This window comes from Pangasianodon hypophthalmus, chromosome 21 (genome assembly GCF_027358585.1).
Source record: "Pangasianodon hypophthalmus isolate fPanHyp1 chromosome 21, fPanHyp1.pri, whole genome shotgun sequence".
NCBI classification, from domain to species: Eukaryota; Metazoa; Chordata; class Actinopteri; order Siluriformes; family Pangasiidae; genus Pangasianodon; species Pangasianodon hypophthalmus.
Window position 1 is genome coordinate 11,094,626 of NC_069730.1, and position 18,208 is coordinate 11,112,833.

Sequence of the window (18,208 nt, forward strand, 5' to 3'; positions counted from 1 at the left end):
GACTGCAGGAAGTGAGCCCCAGCTTTGGAGGACAGGATACCTGTAGATCCACTGGTAGTCACAACCTGCTACCCGGACAGCTCCATGTAATCTACCTGTGGTCCAGCTTGCAGAAAGAAGGAACCTATGATCTGTACAGGAAAGGGAAAGATGGCAGTCTGACCGAGTCACAGCTCACCTTGTGACATTGTTGGAAGGTGTTGGCGTGCGTGCACGCGCGGTTCGGAGAGTGAAATAGAGCTCACGTGATTATTTTAAGGGCGGTACATGATACCTGTGAGGCCACGCCCCTGGTTTTACCTCAGTGTCCTGTATGGTTCCTCTATTTATCAACTTTGTCACTTTGTCCAGTGTTTGCATTGTGTATAGTGGTTGTATTGCACTGTGCTCCTCACCATGTTGTTATTAATACTAATTAAACACTTAATTAATCAGATCATGACAATGCCTCAGAGCTATGACCGCTGGGAAGTGATCTGATGTATGAGGAGCGGAGGGATGTCATGTTTTCCTTCTCATCCCGCAGAGGCGATGCGGGGAATGCGTGAAGTCCGCGCTGCTTTCCGGGGCCCTGTGTGGGATTTGTTATGGATTTTTGTGCGTCGACGGCAGATCAGGGAGCACGTGAAAGCAGCGTCAGGCGCGTGCGTTCGCTCTCAGCGCTGATCATCACTTCATTAGGAGCACTAGACCGTTCTCCATGTGATCGAGCGCCTCCTCTATTTTAGGTTTTAGTTTATTTGATTTATGTTTTCTCTCTTTTAGTTACATTCTCTCTCTTTCTCCCTCTCAGATCACTATGGCGTGGCCGTGCATTAGCCGGGTGTGCTGTCTGGCGCAGTTCTGGAACCAGTTTGACAAATCGGACCTGTCCGTCCCACTGACCATCCAGAACTACTCGGAAATCGCAGATCAGGAGATCCGCTCGGTAACCGGAAACGTTCCCGCTGAGCGAGCGCAGCAGCGCGAGCGCGCCGCCCCGGAGCACAGAGACTCTTCCGCGGCGCAGGACGGCGGAGGCAACCGAGTGAGTCGCAGGCGCGCGGAGCCGAGTTACAAACCGCGCGAGGACGCGCCGTTCCCCAGCGTGACCCAGTACAAACAGGACTACAAACCATGGCCCATTCCCAAAAAAGACAACTTTCCATGGATTAGTAACGGCGTCGGGAAAAGCAGCCCGGTGAAGCAGCAGCAGCCGCGAGCAGGAGGAGAAGAGCGCGCGGGCAGACAGAGGCACGCGGACAGAGAAGCGGCTAAAACGAGCTCTTACAGGTAACAGACACACACTGCACTCACACACCGGCCAGTCACCGGATAAACCGGGTTACAGATGCGGTGTGAGGATGGTGGCGGTGAGGAGCTTGAAGAGAGAAATAATTCACAGGTTAAGAGCGTAGTGAGGAGTATTTTCTTCCAGATTTGTAAGTGTTTGTAAAAGCAGTGTGTGAGTGAAATCAGGGGACGCCTGGATAAGAGCTGTTGCACTGCAGTGGTTTAAAAGCGAAGAGCGAAATGTAATGCAGCTTATTATGTAATGCACTTTATTAACTGTGTCGCAAGCGAGGGATGAAAACGAGGCACAGAAACCGTAATAATGCCTTATAAAGCTGCAAGCTCCTAAACTGTGCCTGCATTTCACTGGTCTTACAACCTGCGAGGAGAGGAGATCCGATCACACACTCAGACATACCGAGCCATCTCGACACTGCCCACTGATACACAACGCCAGGTCTAATCAGAGCACAGGAGTTCAAGCGCAGCTGTAATGTCCTCAGTGATCGTTACCGGGCCGTTAAAAACGGGCGGTTAAGCCGCACATTACAGTTAATGTTAGTGCTGATGTGGCCCATTTCTCCCAGCTGTTCACTTCTCCCAGCTGTTCACTTCTCCCAGCTGTTCACTTCTCCCAGCTGTTCACTTCTCCCAGCTTTTCATTTTACTCAGCTGTTCATTTCTCACAGCTGTTCATTTTATTTCTTTGAGTTATTCATTTCTCCCAGCTGTTTATTTCTCGCAGCTGTTTATTTCTCCCAGCTGTTCGTTTCTCCCAGCTGTTCATTTCTTTCAGCTGTTCTTTTCTCCCAGCTGTTCATTTCTCCCAGCTATTTATTTCTTTGAGCTATTCATTTCTCTCAGCTGTTCATTTCTTCCAGCTGTTTATTTCTCCCAGCTATTCATTTCTCCCAGCTGTTGTCATTTGGACTACAACTCTGGTCATAAATCTGTCTCACTGTACTGATCTCAAATACATCTACATCAGTTGTTCTGCTGTTTCCTCCTTAATGTAATGGAGTCTGATTATTTAGCCAATCAGTTTTTGCCAATGTTGCTGAATTCCGATGTTCAGATGTTACAGTCTGCTTTTACAGACACCAAAAGCATCCCAATAAAATTAAGCAAATTCTTTTATGCATTGAATTTCAGCCTGATGTCTAGCAGTGGTCATGGCGACTTCTGTAATGTCCTGTACTGATGGACGAAATCACAACATAATAATGTTTGATAACAAAGTGCACTACACTTTCTTTTCTCCTCTTTTTTCTTGTTAAATTATTATTTTTAAAGCTACAGGGTGTGTGATTTTGGAATTTCACCCTCTCTGCTAGAAAAATGCTATTGCAAGCTACTTTCAGAAGAAGAAGAAGCTGCGTGCACATTAGTCTCAGCACTGTGAGTGCACACATTTAGATTGAATTCAAGGCAGCAGTCCAAATTGTATAATGCACACTAATACTCCATAATTTTCAAACTGCTGAATGTAGGGTCTTTCAGTGAGGTTCTACACATCTTCAGGGCCATTAGACACATGTAGGTAGCTAGCTAATATATAGTGTAGATAATAACACTATAACAACTGATCATTTCCAATCTTTTTTCAACAATGTCTCAACTGGGTAATGATATAACGGGGATAAATTAACTGAATATCATTCACTTGCTTCCAACCGAATTAGAGCACAGTTCAGCAAGAACAGAGCTAAAACATCAATCCCTTTTCCTCCTGTAGTGTAGTATCAGGACTCTCTCTCTCTCACTCCATTTTGATATGTTTACATTTTCTTGTTCTCTCTCTTCTGATTTGCTGTGACTCCTGCCATTCACTGTGTAAATGGACTTCTTTTGTTCCTGAAGGGGTCTTGATGACATTGGATATATCTGAGGTGTTGAAAAAAAAAAAAAAAAATATATATATATATATATATATGTACACAATCAGGTCTGGAAGTTTGGAAGAAAAATTGGACAATGACAGAGTTTTTGTGATTTTGCCTTTATACACCACCACAATGGATTTGAAATAAAACAATCAAGATGTGATCGAAGTGTAGACTTTCAGATTTATTTTAAGAGGTTCCACAAAAATACACCATTTACCATTTAGGAATTACAGCCATTTTCAAGTACCTCCATTTTCAGGGGCAGAAAGGTATTTGGACAAAGTGACATAATTGTAAATATAACCATAATTTTAATACTTGGATGAAAATCCTTTGCAGTGAGTGACTGCCTGAAGTCTGGAGCCCATGTTCTCAAAACTCAAATTCTGAGTTTCCTCCCTGGAGATGCTTTGCCAGGCCTTCACTGCAGCCAGCTTCAGTTGATGGTTGTTTGTGGGTCTTTCTGCCTTCAGTCTTGTCTTCAGTAAATGAAAAGCATGCTCTATTGGGTTGAGATCAGGTGACTGACTTGGCCATTGAAGAATATTCCATTTCTTTGCCTTCAAAAAGTCTTGAGTTGCTTTCGCAGTATGTTTAGGGTCATTATCCACCTGCACTGTGAAGCGGCGTCCTATCAGTTTTGTAGCATTTGGCTGAATGTGAGCAGAGAGTATAGCCCTATACACCTCAGAATTCATCTTGCTACTTCTGTCAGCAGTCATATCATCAATAAACACTAGTGAGCCTGTTCCATTGGCAGCCATACATGCCCATGCCATAACACTGCCTCCACCATGTTTGACACATGATGTGGTATACTTTGAATCATGAGCTGTTCTTTTCTTTCGCCATACTTTTCTCTTACCATCATTCTGGTACAAGTTAATCTTGGTTTCATCAGTCCAAAGAATCTTATTCCATCTTTTTTAGATGTTTTCTGGCAAAGTCTAATCTGGCTTTCCTGTTCTTGAATGTTACCAGCGGTTTGCACCTTGTTGTAAACCCTCTGTATTTACATTCATGAAGGCGTCTCTTGATTGAGAGGAACCAGACTCAAAGGGGATCCCATCTTCTTTTGGGTGATATACAGTATATTCATACTGAAGGATGTTCACTATGAATATAGTAAATAGGACTCCTGGAATAAGCACAGGAAAGTCGATTAGAGTAGCAGTTCTTAGGTACAAGTATCCAGGTGAGATTATCCACTGAAGAACGGGTGAGTCTTGGCCATAATCTGTTTTTGGGAAATGCAAACCTTTAGAGTATCCATGTTGTAGCATCAGCTGAAGTGTCATAGTCAGATTGGATGAGTATAAAATACTAAGTAACAAATAGTAGTTATTAGGCTTGTTGCAGTGTATAGGAAAAGTAGCTTGCTGCACAAGGGGTCCCACATGTGTTTGATTTACAAATGGTGTCATGAGAGAAACTCACTATGTCCTCTTAATTTATTTCTCTCAATTTGTTTTTACAAATTAATCTTTTGAATATTGAATATGAAAACAGTGCTACTATTTTGTGCCTGTTTTCCTACCAGTTCCTTGACAATATAGAGTGACTCTGACTCAGTGGAAATCAAACAAAAATATGCCAAAAATCTTTTAATCTTTTAATATTAGAAAATTCATAATGTCCATTTGGGGTCATTTGCCAACAAGTTTGGGAACCCTGGTTCTAATCCCTAATATTTAATTTCTGTCTGGATTCAGAGAGGAGTACAGGCCCTGGGCAGGGGTGCAGCCATCCAAGCCCATTCAGAAAAGGCCTACATTCCTGAGTACAGCATCCAGCGAGCCTCCTCCTGAGACCAGCTACCAGGCTGCCTTCAGTGCTGACACACACAGACATGCGGACGTCAGTGTGCCAGATATGACCACACGCACACAGCCCAACATCACAGAGATGGCAGGCAGGCCTGAGGTCAGTTCCAGACCAGAGGTGAGTCAAGAGTATAGTGTTGTAAGTGGGTTTTCCATGTTGTTGATTTTATGCCTAATTTAACACATATTTCTTCTTCCTAATTAAATGCCTCATCTAATTACCAAGCTTATTTCCTGAGTTGGATCACTTGTGTTGCAGCACTTCATTATGCCGTGCTTTGACTGTCCTAGATTTGAGTATGAAAAAAATGTTTTCCCTGCACTTTCACACATAACTCTGCTAATTGTACAGCAGTTCATGAGCTGAGGTGTGTGTTAAGACAAGGCAAATGCTGTGTTTAAATATATAGTTTTACAAATGTTTTGGTAATGCTGATTTTCTTTGTATTCATATGCTTATGTTGATGAATGCCAATGAACCGTAAATTATCAAACGTGTTTACATTTAGTGATGCCCAAAGAACGAGATAAAAGGCAAAGCTCAGAGAGAGCTGTAAATGACAAAATGATGACTAACCAGCAGCAAAAAAAGGAATTTTTTTTCAGTGAAGTTTTGACTCACATCAATACCATTAAAGAGTGCTGACTCTAATGTGTTGCACAGCATTAAAAGAACAGAAGTGACTTATAAGCCAGCTTTCATCCTCTTGAAAAAATATCAAACTAGTCTATAAATATCTGTTCCTTCTTAATTACAGTATACTCTAAATCTTGCAGTAATGCAGCTCAGCCATTGCAGTGTAGTGGCTACCACAGGTACAGACTAACTCTACATCCTTTCATAGGGCTGCATTTATTTTGTACTAATTGGCTATTAATTGTTTGTATTATTAGTCTTATTCGTCTTAGACTATTGGATTTCTTTCTTTCAACTCGTTAATATGAAATGATTGAGTTTCCCAAAATATTCATTAAATTCATTAAATGTGCAACTGAAGTAAATAATCTAATTTAAACTTGTAATCTATAGTCTGTATATACAATTGCAGGAGCTCATGCCAACTATAAAATTTGAAGACTATCAATCGAGGTTCACATTAGTGACTCTCATTACATGTAAATTTACACAAATGTTTTTCTGCACTGGATTTTTATGAATACCACAGTTGTTGTGTAAATGCTCCTGTGAGCAATTCATGAATAATTTTTCTATCCAGCTTGACAAATGAAGCTCAATGATTATACACTGGATACTATAGTGTGTAATGGTTGTGGGTGCCAGAAGGGCTGGTTTGAGAATTTCAGAAACTGCTGATCTCTTGGGATTTTCATGCAGAATAGTCTCCAGTGTTTACACAGAATGGTGCAAAAACAAACAAACAAACAGAAAAAATCCAGTGAGCAGCTGTTCTAAGGCGGAAATGTCTTCTTGTTGGGAGAGGTCAGAGGAGAATGGCTAGACTGGCTAGAATTGACAGGAAGGCTACAGTAACTATTTACAGCTGTGATGAGCAGAAAAGCATCTCAGAAAGCACAACACGTAGAACGTTGAGGTGAAGTGCTATAACAGCAGAAGACCACATCTGGTTCCACTCCTGTCAGCCAACAACAGGAATCTGAGGCTGCAGTGGACACGGGTTCACCCAAACTGGACAGCTGAATGTTTATGTGCAATAAACATTGCCTGGTACTGATTAACTTTGATTTCTAACCATAATTACCATGAGGTACCACAAGAAATGTGGTTCATTATGTTTCATTTTACCTCAAAGCACCATAGTAATCGACAATCAACAATCGACAAAATGGAGTGATTGGAAAAAGTCAGATTAATGAGGAGGAGTCTATGGATCTAGTGATAACTTTGTGTTTGACACTGTAGCTAGATTCAATACAGTGCAGGAAGCTGACTGCAAATGTGGCATGAAATTGTGGAAGTGATTCTTATTGATTCCTAATTAAATTGGAGAGAGGAATTAACTCGAGCACTGCTGCCTTTCACCATTTCGCTCTTCAAACAGATTCTTGGGTGATGAACAGAAGACATTTTAAAGGAAATCTTACGCAGTTATACACATTCACAATATTGGAATGGTTAATTTCACAGTGTACTGAGCAGAGCTCTGATTGATTACAATATAAATAATGTAAATTAACATTGTGTCATCAGTTTTTGACTTATTGTTTGAACTAGTTAAAGGCCACAGAGTGAATATAAAATGTAGCATTATTTCTAACAGAGATCATACAAAGTTTTTATGTAGATTTAGCTGTCATTTAGTACTCAAATAATCTTGTCCAGAACACAGTGCCTCCAAAGAAAGTCACACACACACACTTAAATTCTAATCATAGTTCACACAAGGGCCTGAAATGCTTGAATTTCACTTTTCAAAATGTAATTATTGGAATGCTTAAATTTGAAAAGGACATTTACACTGTAATGTACATCATAGGTACATCACCAACACAGCTCTAACACACACATCTGACACTTACTGCCCTATTTTGCTGAATAACACCTCTAATGTAGTCCTTTAAAACAAAGAAAACTGTGCAGGAAAAAGTCCTTGAAAGTCCTAGAATTTCATTAGAAGCATCTGTATGAATCCTGCCTCCTGAACACGCTCCTATAAAATGTTTGGTTGAAGTAAAAGAAAAGATTTCTAGCCCCTAAGCCTCAGTTTGAGCCATGACAGCAATTCTAACTCCTATAATACCTCAGTTTCCATGCTGTGCACGAGCTATAGTGGATTGTGTGTCTTGAGTGGAAGGCTGCTGTTGAATATTACTTACATGTAATCATAGTTACATGTGAACAGGCCAGAATACTGAGCTATTAGACTGAAAAAGATGAGGGTTTTTAAGGCCAAGCATCAGAAAAATAGTTAGGAGTGAGAATGTAAGTGATGAGAAATTATAACTCTAATGAATTGACCCATTTGTAGGTGGGGCATAAATAAAAAAGATATTCTTCTGCAAAGCCGCATTGATGATGCTTCATGTTTAGTTGTTTTGTGAATCATTTAAGTGAATGCAAGAAATTTTTTACACAGTTAATCATATATATAGTCTTGCTTTATCACTTTATGCTTAAGCAGTGCCTGCCTAAAGCTTTGTAATCGTTTGAAAAAGATGTTAAAGGCCATGTAATACTGCAGCAGTGGTACAAGTATTCAGCTGTTTGCTTTGAGAAATGGCAGGAATATTTTTTAAAATGAACTTTTGTTCATTTTTAGCCATTATTGTATTAACACTTGCATCAAGAAGGGACTTGTGTGTTTGGCAGTAGAAAAATATTTAAAATAGATAACAAGCGGAGTGAATTGCTTCTGCTTGCTAACACTCTCAATATTTTCACAAGCTGAATTATGTGTGTCAGTGTCTTTTTGTTTTCATGAGCACCTTCGACAAGAAATTACTTTTCGTTGTTCATGGTATTCATAGAGCAGCTTGCATAACAGATGATATTCTTTTTGTTATCCCAAAGAGTTTAAAACAAACATGGGCCTGTCTCCTCCCTGTGCCATCTGCTCATGTGTGTGATGTTTTAGCCAGCTGAGAGAGACACTACAGATGCCTTTACCATCTCCCATCTAGGCAAGGGATTAAAGAAAATCACAGTGATGGTGGGAGAGAAGATTATAATGGACAGACACTAATTCATGCAGAATGTATTGCTTGGCTTGTATATATCGAGTGTAAAGTACATTTGCATGACATACCATATAAGGATTATTTCACTCCACATTGTTATTGGACTAGGCCTTGCAATAAATTAACGCATAGGAGAAGTACTGATGTGGAATTCTTTATGTAAGGAATAAAACACGACAGACTGTGCAGTTATATGAAAATAATGCACAACTTTTGACCAATCAGATTTGATAATTCAACCCCGCTGTTTTATAAAAATGTTATAAAACATGTTTTATGGTCAAATTCTTTTGGGGGTATTAATTTATGCATAGACTGGTCAAATTGTGAAAATTGTCACTGTTCTTAGGGTTTTTTTTGCTGCATTTTGTAAAAAAGAAACTTTTATTGTAATATCTGATTTACCATTGAACACATAGAAGGCAAGTGTTATGACATCATAAAATGTAGAAACAAGTCAACAAATGTAATTGCAGGCCATGCAGCACCTGGGGTAAGGGGTGGGCATGGTGTAAGGTATGTATTGGAATGTACTGAAAAAGAAAGAAACCACTGGTGTACTGAGAACCAGACACTGAACAGGTCGGCCAAGGAAAACAACAGCAGCTGATGACATAGACATTGTGAGAGCTGTGAAGAAAAACCCAAAAACAACAGACAGTGACATCACAAACAACCTCCACTTCCACTTCCAATCCACTGTTTGAAGAAGGCTTCAAGAGCAGAAATATAGAGGCCATACCACAAGATAGAAACCACTCATCAGCAGTAAGAACTGGAAGGCCAGATCGTAATTTGCAAAGTAATACAAAGTGATGGAAAGGCCAGTGTGGAGAAAGAAAGGATCTGCTCATGATCCAAAACATACATGCTCATTGGTCAAGCAGGGTGGAGGTAGTGTCATGGCTCGGGCTTACATGGCTGCTTCTGGAACGGGCTCACTAATCTTGATTGATGATGGAACTCATGATTGTAGCAGCAGAATGAATTCAGAAGTCTACATGCATTCAATCTTATTGGGAGGAACTTCATCCTGCAGCAAGACAATGACCCAAAACACACTGCCAACACAATAAAGGATTTCATCGGAAGAAGGTTTTAGACTGGCTAAATCAATCACCATCCCTTAACCCAATTGAGTGTGCTTTTCACCTCCTGAAGAGGAGACTGAATCACAACAGTGATGTCGATGGATTGCCAGCTTGATGCAGTTAATGCAAGCAAGGGATATGCAACCAAATATTAAGTGTTATTTGCTTTCATTTATTTTATTAAGACTGTCTGTTCCTATAATTTTGCTCGCCTAAAAATAGGGTGATCTGCCACCAAAGGTGCCATGTTCTAATTTAACACATTTAGATGTAAATATCAGGAAATGAAAGCTTAAGTTCTGATATATTGTCTCATACTCATCTTCCGATCTCAAACCTCAATGTCTAGAGTATATAGCAAAAGCAAAAGCCTTGCTGTTCCAATACTTTCAGAGGAGACTGTATATATAGTCTTAAATCATCTTTTGGGTGTCTTTTAAATGTTATTTTGACCTTAAATTTGTTACATTTGTTGGATCATGTGAATATTCAGATTCATCACACTCACACCTAACATCTGGAACTAGTCAAAATGTTTATTATTAAAACAAAATAATATACTGTATCAAAATTAATACTATATAGACCAATATTGTGATAACCGCTGAGAAATGATATATTGTGCTGCCCTAGTTTACCAGTTACCAAGGGCATGCTGGATCAATATGAAAGGGCCTGCAGGCCTGTCTGAATAACACAGTGCGGGGACACTGACATTTCAGTGCTGTCCCAAATTATCCACACAGAGTATTCAACATTCAATTTCATTAATTCAGTTAACTTTCAAAGTGAGCTTGACACTGTTGAGCTCGAGCTTAGTGTATTAATGCACACTACATATAAGCAAACTTTATGAGTGTCTAGAGTAGACATTCAGAGCTATTAATTGTTTAAACAATCAATTTAACAGAGCACACCTGGACAACATCTAGATGTAAATATCAGGAAATGAAGGCTGAAATTCTGATCTATCATCTCATATTCATCTTTTGATCTCAAACCCAAATGTACAGCAAAAACAAAAGAATTGGCCTTGCTGTTCCAGTACTTTCAGAGGGGACTGTATGTATGTATCTATGTGTGTGTATGTATGTGTATATGTATGTATGCGTGTATATATATATATATATATAAAAACAAACAACCTGCCTAATATTAGGTCCTACTAATGACCTACTAGTGTAGGTCCCCCAAAACAGCTCTGACCCGTTGAGGCATGGACTCCACAAGACCTCTGAAGGTGTGCTGTGATATCTGGCACCAAGACGGTAACAGCAGATCGTTTAAGTCCTGTAAGTTGTGAGATGGGGCCTCCATAGATCGGACTTGTTTGTCTCGGAGGCCAAGACAACACCGTGGCTCTTTTCTTTTTGTCTTTAGGGTTAATGCAAGGATTTCAGTGCAGTATTGTACAGTACAGTACAGTAATTTATTATCCATTTGACATCTGCTTGGGTTGAAATTTGTGAATCAATCACAACATGCAAACATTTGCAAATTTGGCTGTAAAACAGTTGTGAATTATGGAATAGATTTTATGTCAAAGCCATTTGGGGAAAAAAGATCACTCCATATGTTCTGCATAGCACTGTTGTGTGAAGGATTGAAAAAATACTTTGTTTCTTGCAAATTTGTTTTTATTAAATCTGCATCTCGAATGACAGTTCAATTTTAGCGTTTGATTTAATGTCATGATGTAATGTGCATGAAGTGAACAAATGCAATTGATTGTGACCATAGCTCTGAAAGATGCAGGTCCACATTGCAATTGATGTGGAATAAGCTGTATGCTTTTCCACTGCTACCCCTGCTGTAGAGGACACTGCAACACATGTGACACACTATACAATACTATATATACCAGACTGTAGATAGCCCCCATTCTGGCCAAAGTGACCATGCTTAATGTTATTGAAAAAGCCCTCTGTGCCCACTACCCATTAGACTGGACCTGCAATCCTAGATGGACAGGACACCATGGCACAGCAGACCACAGAACTTGAAAATATGCATTTGGCCCTTGAGAGTGTCCCCAGTATACTGGCATGTTCGCAAGGGACCAGATACACACTTATGAGTGCACATGCCCCATCTATGCACCAGTTGTATGCAAGCAAGTGGAAAGTTTCTTGCTATAGTGTGACTGGCCAAGTAAGACTGGCCATGGAAATCTTGCAGTCAGCATCATTTTCTAGGTTTACTATATGTAGAATACACTATCAGGACCCTGAGTGATTCTCATCCTCAATAGAGGACAGTATCAGAATTTTGAGCGACAATATCAGAATTCCTCAATAAAGAGTATCAGCGCTTGATATGGCACTTGATTCTCATCCTCAATATCAACATTTTGAGTGTCATCCTCAATAAAGTATGGTATCAGCACTATTTATGAGATGTCTGTGATTATCTGGCAGGGTGCAGTAGGATGCATTACGAACCCACGACTTTGATACTCAAACTCAACTAGTTCAGAAGGAACCTGTCCTGGTGGTCCGGTACTTAAGGAAGTAGAACCTATAGTTACAAATGTTATTATGGTTCTGTGACTAAGGCTGCCAGGGTCATATGATGAAAAAGTATGGCCAGAGGATGAGCAAGATGTAGCGAAAATCTTTAGCATGACGTGGGGGCCTGTCCATGTGGGAGCACTGTCATAAGGTGATGGCCTTGCTCTTGGTATTCAGCAAAAAAGAGGGCACACGAGATCCACTAGGTCCAAAGGCCACCTCCCTGACAGTCTCTTGTCGTAGAACTATGGTTGTGAACCTCTCATTATTTTTTTTGAATGAATTAATTAAAATAGTCAAGATTCAGCTCATATTTTTCTGGTTATGGCTTGGTAAAGGTATATTTTCTCTTTGTCAAAATGCTTTCCAGGAGTTGCACAGTGACTTTGATATGCAAGCATTCTGTAGCATAGACTGTGCATGGAAACTGTGTGTTCTCCCTGGGCATTAAACCTGGAGTTAAGCAGACTATTCACCTTCCAGCTCAAAGTGTCTTAAAAGCCTGGCTAAGGCTAAGGCTAAGGCTAAGGCTGATTAGCTGTTTTTCTGCTGTAATGGCCATTTCCACAGAGAACATTAACCACAGACAGACAGACACACACACACTATTTGTATGCAGGTTTCAGTAAGATGAAAGAAATCAACATAATCTAATTTGGGTTCTATTTCACCCCTTCTAACTGCCAGTCACCTGATAGTTACCTGGATGCCTTCCAACATAATATTTGCTAGAAATACCACTGTCATACTCCCATCTTTACCTTTTCTCTTTACGCCCTGTATACATGTATAACCACGTGTACTCAATATGAAGCTATCCGCTTAACAGCTTTTAATTTGATCAGAGCTATAGGTGACCTGTCCTTCAAAGATGACAAAGATGATAGACACTTATCATCTCTTGTGCTGTGCTGTATATTTTTCATATATTTTTTGGCCAGCCACTACTACGGGCATTACAATTCCAATGTTACACCCTTTGGCTGCTCTCTACAGTGCCACAGATGTTTTTGAGATGTATGCAAGCAACCCTGTGTCCCCTGATGGCCAGAGGCACTGGATATTGCTGTATTTGGACAACTGGCTCCTATGCACCCCCACCAAGGAGCAGGCCATTTGGGAGACATTCTTTCTCCTTGCACACATTATGGCATTGGTCTCACAGTAAATTCAATAAAGAGCTCCTTAACACTGAAACAGACCACACAGTTCATCAGTGTGAAGCTAGATGTATTAAGATTACAAGACCCTTTAACCTCAATATGTGGTAGGCATTAGTGTGTTTGCCAATCAGATTCAGCCAGGACACTGTGTGCGATAATGGCTGGAATTGAGTGTGGTCCATTGCATCATAAGTTTACTGACACTGAGTCTCGTATGCCTTTAGTTGGAAGCTCTTCTGCAAGTGATGTGCATATCGACTGGATCAGGTGCACTGCACTGTTTCCAAATTACATTTCTTCAGAGAATGCTAGACAGCGGCAAGTCTCCTTCTAGTGCAGTGCACAACAGCACCAATGATGTGATTCCCTTAAGGGCCTTCATTATTGAGCCCATTCAGGATAATGAACTGTATGTCTAAAAACTGCCTTTTTGCTGGCAATCACTTCAGCCCACTGGGTGGTGGACACTGTCACCATGATGTACAGTTAGGCTGAACACCTGGTCCATACCGTGACTTATAAGCATGCCCAGTGGTTTGAGTGTGGCAGTCATCCCCAAACCCCTTCTCAGTTAGTCTGAAGGTGTTTCAGTTTCGCATGACATTGTGTCATATGTTATCCATGTGATTTTCATCGACCCGACAGTAATCCAAGTGTTCTTTCTTTTCTCCATTGCTTATCAACTTGCGTGTACTGCGCCGACATGATGCATTTCTCATTGCTATGATAATTAGAAGCCTTGGGAGAAGAGGATGAAGTGAACAAGAGTAGATTAATTGTACGTGCATAAGAGATATAATATGTGTTTACGAGAGAGGAAGTAAGCAGATAGGCGTGTGTGCATGATTATAAGAGAATAAAAGCGAGAGTGTGTAGGAGGGTCTGGGTTTATTTCTAAGCTGCAGGTCATCCTGTATCAGCAGCTAAGCAAAGACCTCTATACACACCCACACAGCCAAATACCTGAAAAGAGCTGAAGTAGCTCCTTTAGAATTGATGTTCAGGTATTTGCTGTGAAAAGCCCTGCTGCTGGCAGCAACCTTTGGTGACAAAGGTTAAGTGGCCATCATATTAAAACCCATCCACTGGTGTTCACAGACAAGGGCAAGGGCTGTTTTAAAAGGGCTTCCCACCAAAAAAGGGCACATCTTGAAGAACTTGTGTCAATATTTTTGAGGTACTTAAAACACCTTAATAGAAATTCATATTGTAATATGTATTAATATAATATTAATTATTCAATTAAATAATTTATATTTAATGAGTGATTTTTAGCCAGTATCAAGAGCAGATCTAATCTTAATAAATATCCTTCTTCTTCATCAAGTTTTCTTCCATTCACCAATGTCCTCTTTACTGTCTCATCTTTCCTTGTCCTTCATCTCTCATCACTATCTACCATTCTTCTTCTCTGCTCTGTTCCTGAACTGCCACATCACAAGAAAGTAAGTTTATTTCATGATGGTGTTCCATTTTGTTTGATTACTTAGGTTAATCTACTTTTTTCCAGAACACTTTATAGGCAGTGTTGGAATCTTTTAACAGTGGGTCATCAATAATGGATGTGCTCTTGACCGTTACATTAGTTATTCATTTGGCAGACTCTTATGCAAAGTAACTTACAAGTACCTGCAGGGTTAGGGTTCTCTAGGGCTTTGCTCAAGAGACCTACAGTGGCTGTCTGGTTGTGCTGACACTTGAGCTCACAACCTCCTACTCACTATCTCAGAAGTAGCTAACAGTAATACACTATATGGCCAAAAGTATGCAGGCACCTAACTATCAAACCAGTATGTTCTTGTTAAACATCCCATTCCAAGACCATGGGCATTAATGTCAGTCGAGAAAGCCTGGTACCCAGTCATCATTCCAATTCACCCCAAAAGTGTTCAGTGTACTTGAGGTCAGGACTCTGTGCAGGCCGCTCAAGTTCCTCCAGACCAGTCTTGGCAGGCCATATCTTTATGGAGCTCACTTTGTGCACAGGGGCAATGTCATGCTCGAAGAGGTGTAGGCCTCTTTGTTCCAATGAAGGGAAATCTTGATGTTACAGCATACAAAGACATTCTAGACAATTGTGTGCTTCCAACTTTGTGGCAACAGTATGGGAAAGGCCCTCATATTGGTGTGATGGTCTGGTGTCCCCATACTTTTGGCCATATAGTGTATATGCAGCTTTCACAGATAGCCTTAAGTGAAACAAGTTTGGCCTGGGTAAATCACATTAACATTAAAGCTTGAATATCAAATGAGGTAGAAATCAGTTAGGTGAGCAGACTGGAATTGTTGAGAATTCGATCTAAAACAACAAATTTTGCCAAATTTAAACAAATTGTTTAAAGTTAGCAAACAGGGTCCAGGCCTGAGTGAGTGTCATTGTGTTAATAGTAAGCTGATTCCTCTCATTTCTGTCTGACAGGAGCAGCTGGTGAAGACGAAGTTGTCTCCCAACCCGTCCGCTGTGTTCCAGAGTGGATCACGAATCTTCAACATATGACCCAGTGGACCAGTTAACCCAGAAAACAAATATGGACTTAGGATTTCACTTTGAGACAATGCACACACAGCTCACTGAGGTTTTAGGGAACGTTTCAAAAGCTGCAGTAACAACCTTTAACAGGCTGAATCGGCAATGCTGCTGAAGGTTTAAGCGATAATCTGAAAATGACAGATGGTGTAATAAAATACCCAAGGCTATTTGTCCAAACCATTCCATAGTGCTGCATGGGTAGAAATGATGGAGGAATGTAGGGCTAATTCCACTTGGTATGAAATCTATGCAAGAGACTGAATTTCTGAAATTAATGTCTGTCTCATGCAAGTCTCTTATATTTTGATATACAGTGGCATCCTTATATATTATTGGCATCCTTCATGAAAATGAATGAAAAAAATTACTGTATAAAAACAATAACACCTGCAATAAATGAGTTTGAGCTTAAGCATACAGGCACATTGTATAGTTTTATTTAAACTCTTTTTTCTAACAATAGTTTTAAGTAGTGTAATTTATTTTTTTCTACAAAAGTGGTTTTAAATCACAGCACATGATCAGCACAATTATTTTGTGATGCTTGCACTAGAGAGAATAACAGCACACCTGTTTAACAAGGTTTGAGGCAATTGTAGAGGATCTTGGCGCACTCCTCCATGCAGAACATTTTAAGCTTCTTCTTCGGTTTGCATGCATGTCGACTTCCCTCTTCAATTCAGACCACAGGTTTTCATTAGCATTCAAATCCAGAGACTAAGAAGATCAAAACACAGATGTGTTTGTGTTTCTTTAATCATTTTTAGGTTGCTTTGGTAGTATTTTTGTTTTATCAATTTGTTGGAAGCCCTGTCTATGGCCAAGACTAAACCTCCTGGCAGAGGCAACCAGATTTTATGATGAAATATCCAGTTCAGTCTTCATAAGAGCCCCTGAACTACCAGATACAAGACAGTCCCTGTTTAAAAAAAAAAAAAAAAAAGTTCCCTTTTGTTGCCCAAAACATGCTAATGGTGTGCATGAGCAAAAAGCCTGATTTTGGTCTCCTCTCACTGAAACACACTGGCAGTTGTAAATCTATTGGCTCTGAAAGTCTTTGGGACAGATTTTTTTTTATGGCCATAATTGTGCTTAGTGGTATTATAACTGCTTATGTATTCTCTATGTGTATTACCTAATTTGTGCAGGTCAACAATCTGTTTCTTTTGTATTGAAAGTTCTTTAGGTTTTCCCATGGTAATAGATGACAAAGGGATTTTACATCTGTTCATGTTAATAATGTATGTTTTTCAAGAATTACAATGTTTGCATTTATTTAAAATATTCCTGCAACAATTTTGGCACATATTTTTGAGAGAAAATGCTATTATTTATATAATGAGAATGAATTTGTTAAATAGTATGATAGTTTCTCTGTTATTGTGTGTACAGTTTATAAAATCTTTGTGCATGCTCATTTTCATGATGGATGCCAATAATTCCAGTAGGCACTTTAACAGGGAGAGACATACTGTGGCTATATGAAGGAATGAAATTATGCTGATCATGTACTAGGGGAACACAAATATGCATGTTTCACAATAATTGAAATATTTTTTTTTTTTGGTTTCAGGTGTTTGACAACTGGCTGCTTTTTGGTGTGTGTGTGTGTGCGTGTGTGTGTAGAAATTAGGCTGGAAAAATGTCTTTTGAATATATAAGTTAAGCTTCACCGCCTTGTTATTTGCTGGAAGAAGTCTGATGCCTCCACTGTATGCTTCTTTCCTTTAAACCCTGCTAAACCTTTATTAAATCAAAATTTACTTATTTATGGAATTTTTAGCAACTGAGCAGATCAGAACCAAATGTTAATTTATTTTGTTAATTAGTTCTTGATAGAAATGAAAAAAGTAGAGAATGTATTATTCTGAAATAAAATCTATAATATTACTATATTTGTGCCTTAATAAAATACGCTCAGAGTGTATGTTAGAGAGAAAGAGACAGAAATGGCAGGTCTGTGTGGATGTGTTACCCAAGAACATTTCTTCCCTGCAGTTAAAACACTGACTCACTGAGAGAAGAAGCTATAGCCATTGCCTTTGTATCCTTAATCTTCACTCTAACATGTATTCAATTGGCACCAAAGCCTGGAAAACATGGAAACTAAAATCAAATGGGGTCAAACAGGTCAATCATAAATGAAATACACTGTCAGTAAATAGCAATTTAGAATTGACCCCAAACCTGCAAATATTGACGGGAGTGAACTTCTCTGAGGGAGAAACTGGTAAGTAAACCTCCTGCACTTATGCAACCATGTTTGGTCCCTCTAT

The 18,208-nt window shown here is 39.7% G+C and overlaps 1 protein-coding gene across 1 annotated transcript; it reads left to right on the forward strand.

Moving 5' to 3' along the window:
• Positions 1–113: 113 nt before the first annotated feature.
• map6d1 (MAP6 domain containing 1) lies at positions 114–17,804 on the forward strand. Its single transcript, XM_026925891.3, has 4 exons — positions 114–644; positions 794–1,272; positions 4,871–5,099; positions 15,822–17,804. The coding sequence occupies exons 1-4, from the start codon at positions 588–590 to the stop codon at positions 15,897–15,899; spliced, it is 843 nt and encodes a 280-aa protein (XP_026781692.3). The 5' UTR covers positions 114–587; the 3' UTR covers positions 15,900–17,804.
• Positions 17,805–18,208: the final 404 nt, after the last annotated feature.

Excerpts from the sequence above, each read along its gene's own strand:
- map6d1 (XM_026925891.3), top strand. The coding sequence starts at position 588 with ATGGATTTTTGTGCGTCGACGGCAGATCAGGGAGCACGTGAAAGCAGC. Across the intron at positions 1,273-4,870 it reads GCTAAAACGAGCTCTTACAG|AGAGGAGTACAGGCCCTGGG; the intron begins GTAACAGACACA and ends GTCTGGATTCAG. Across the intron at positions 5,100-15,821 it reads AGGTCAGTTCCAGACCAGAG|GAGCAGCTGGTGAAGACGAA; the intron begins GTGAGTCAAGAG and ends TCTGTCTGACAG.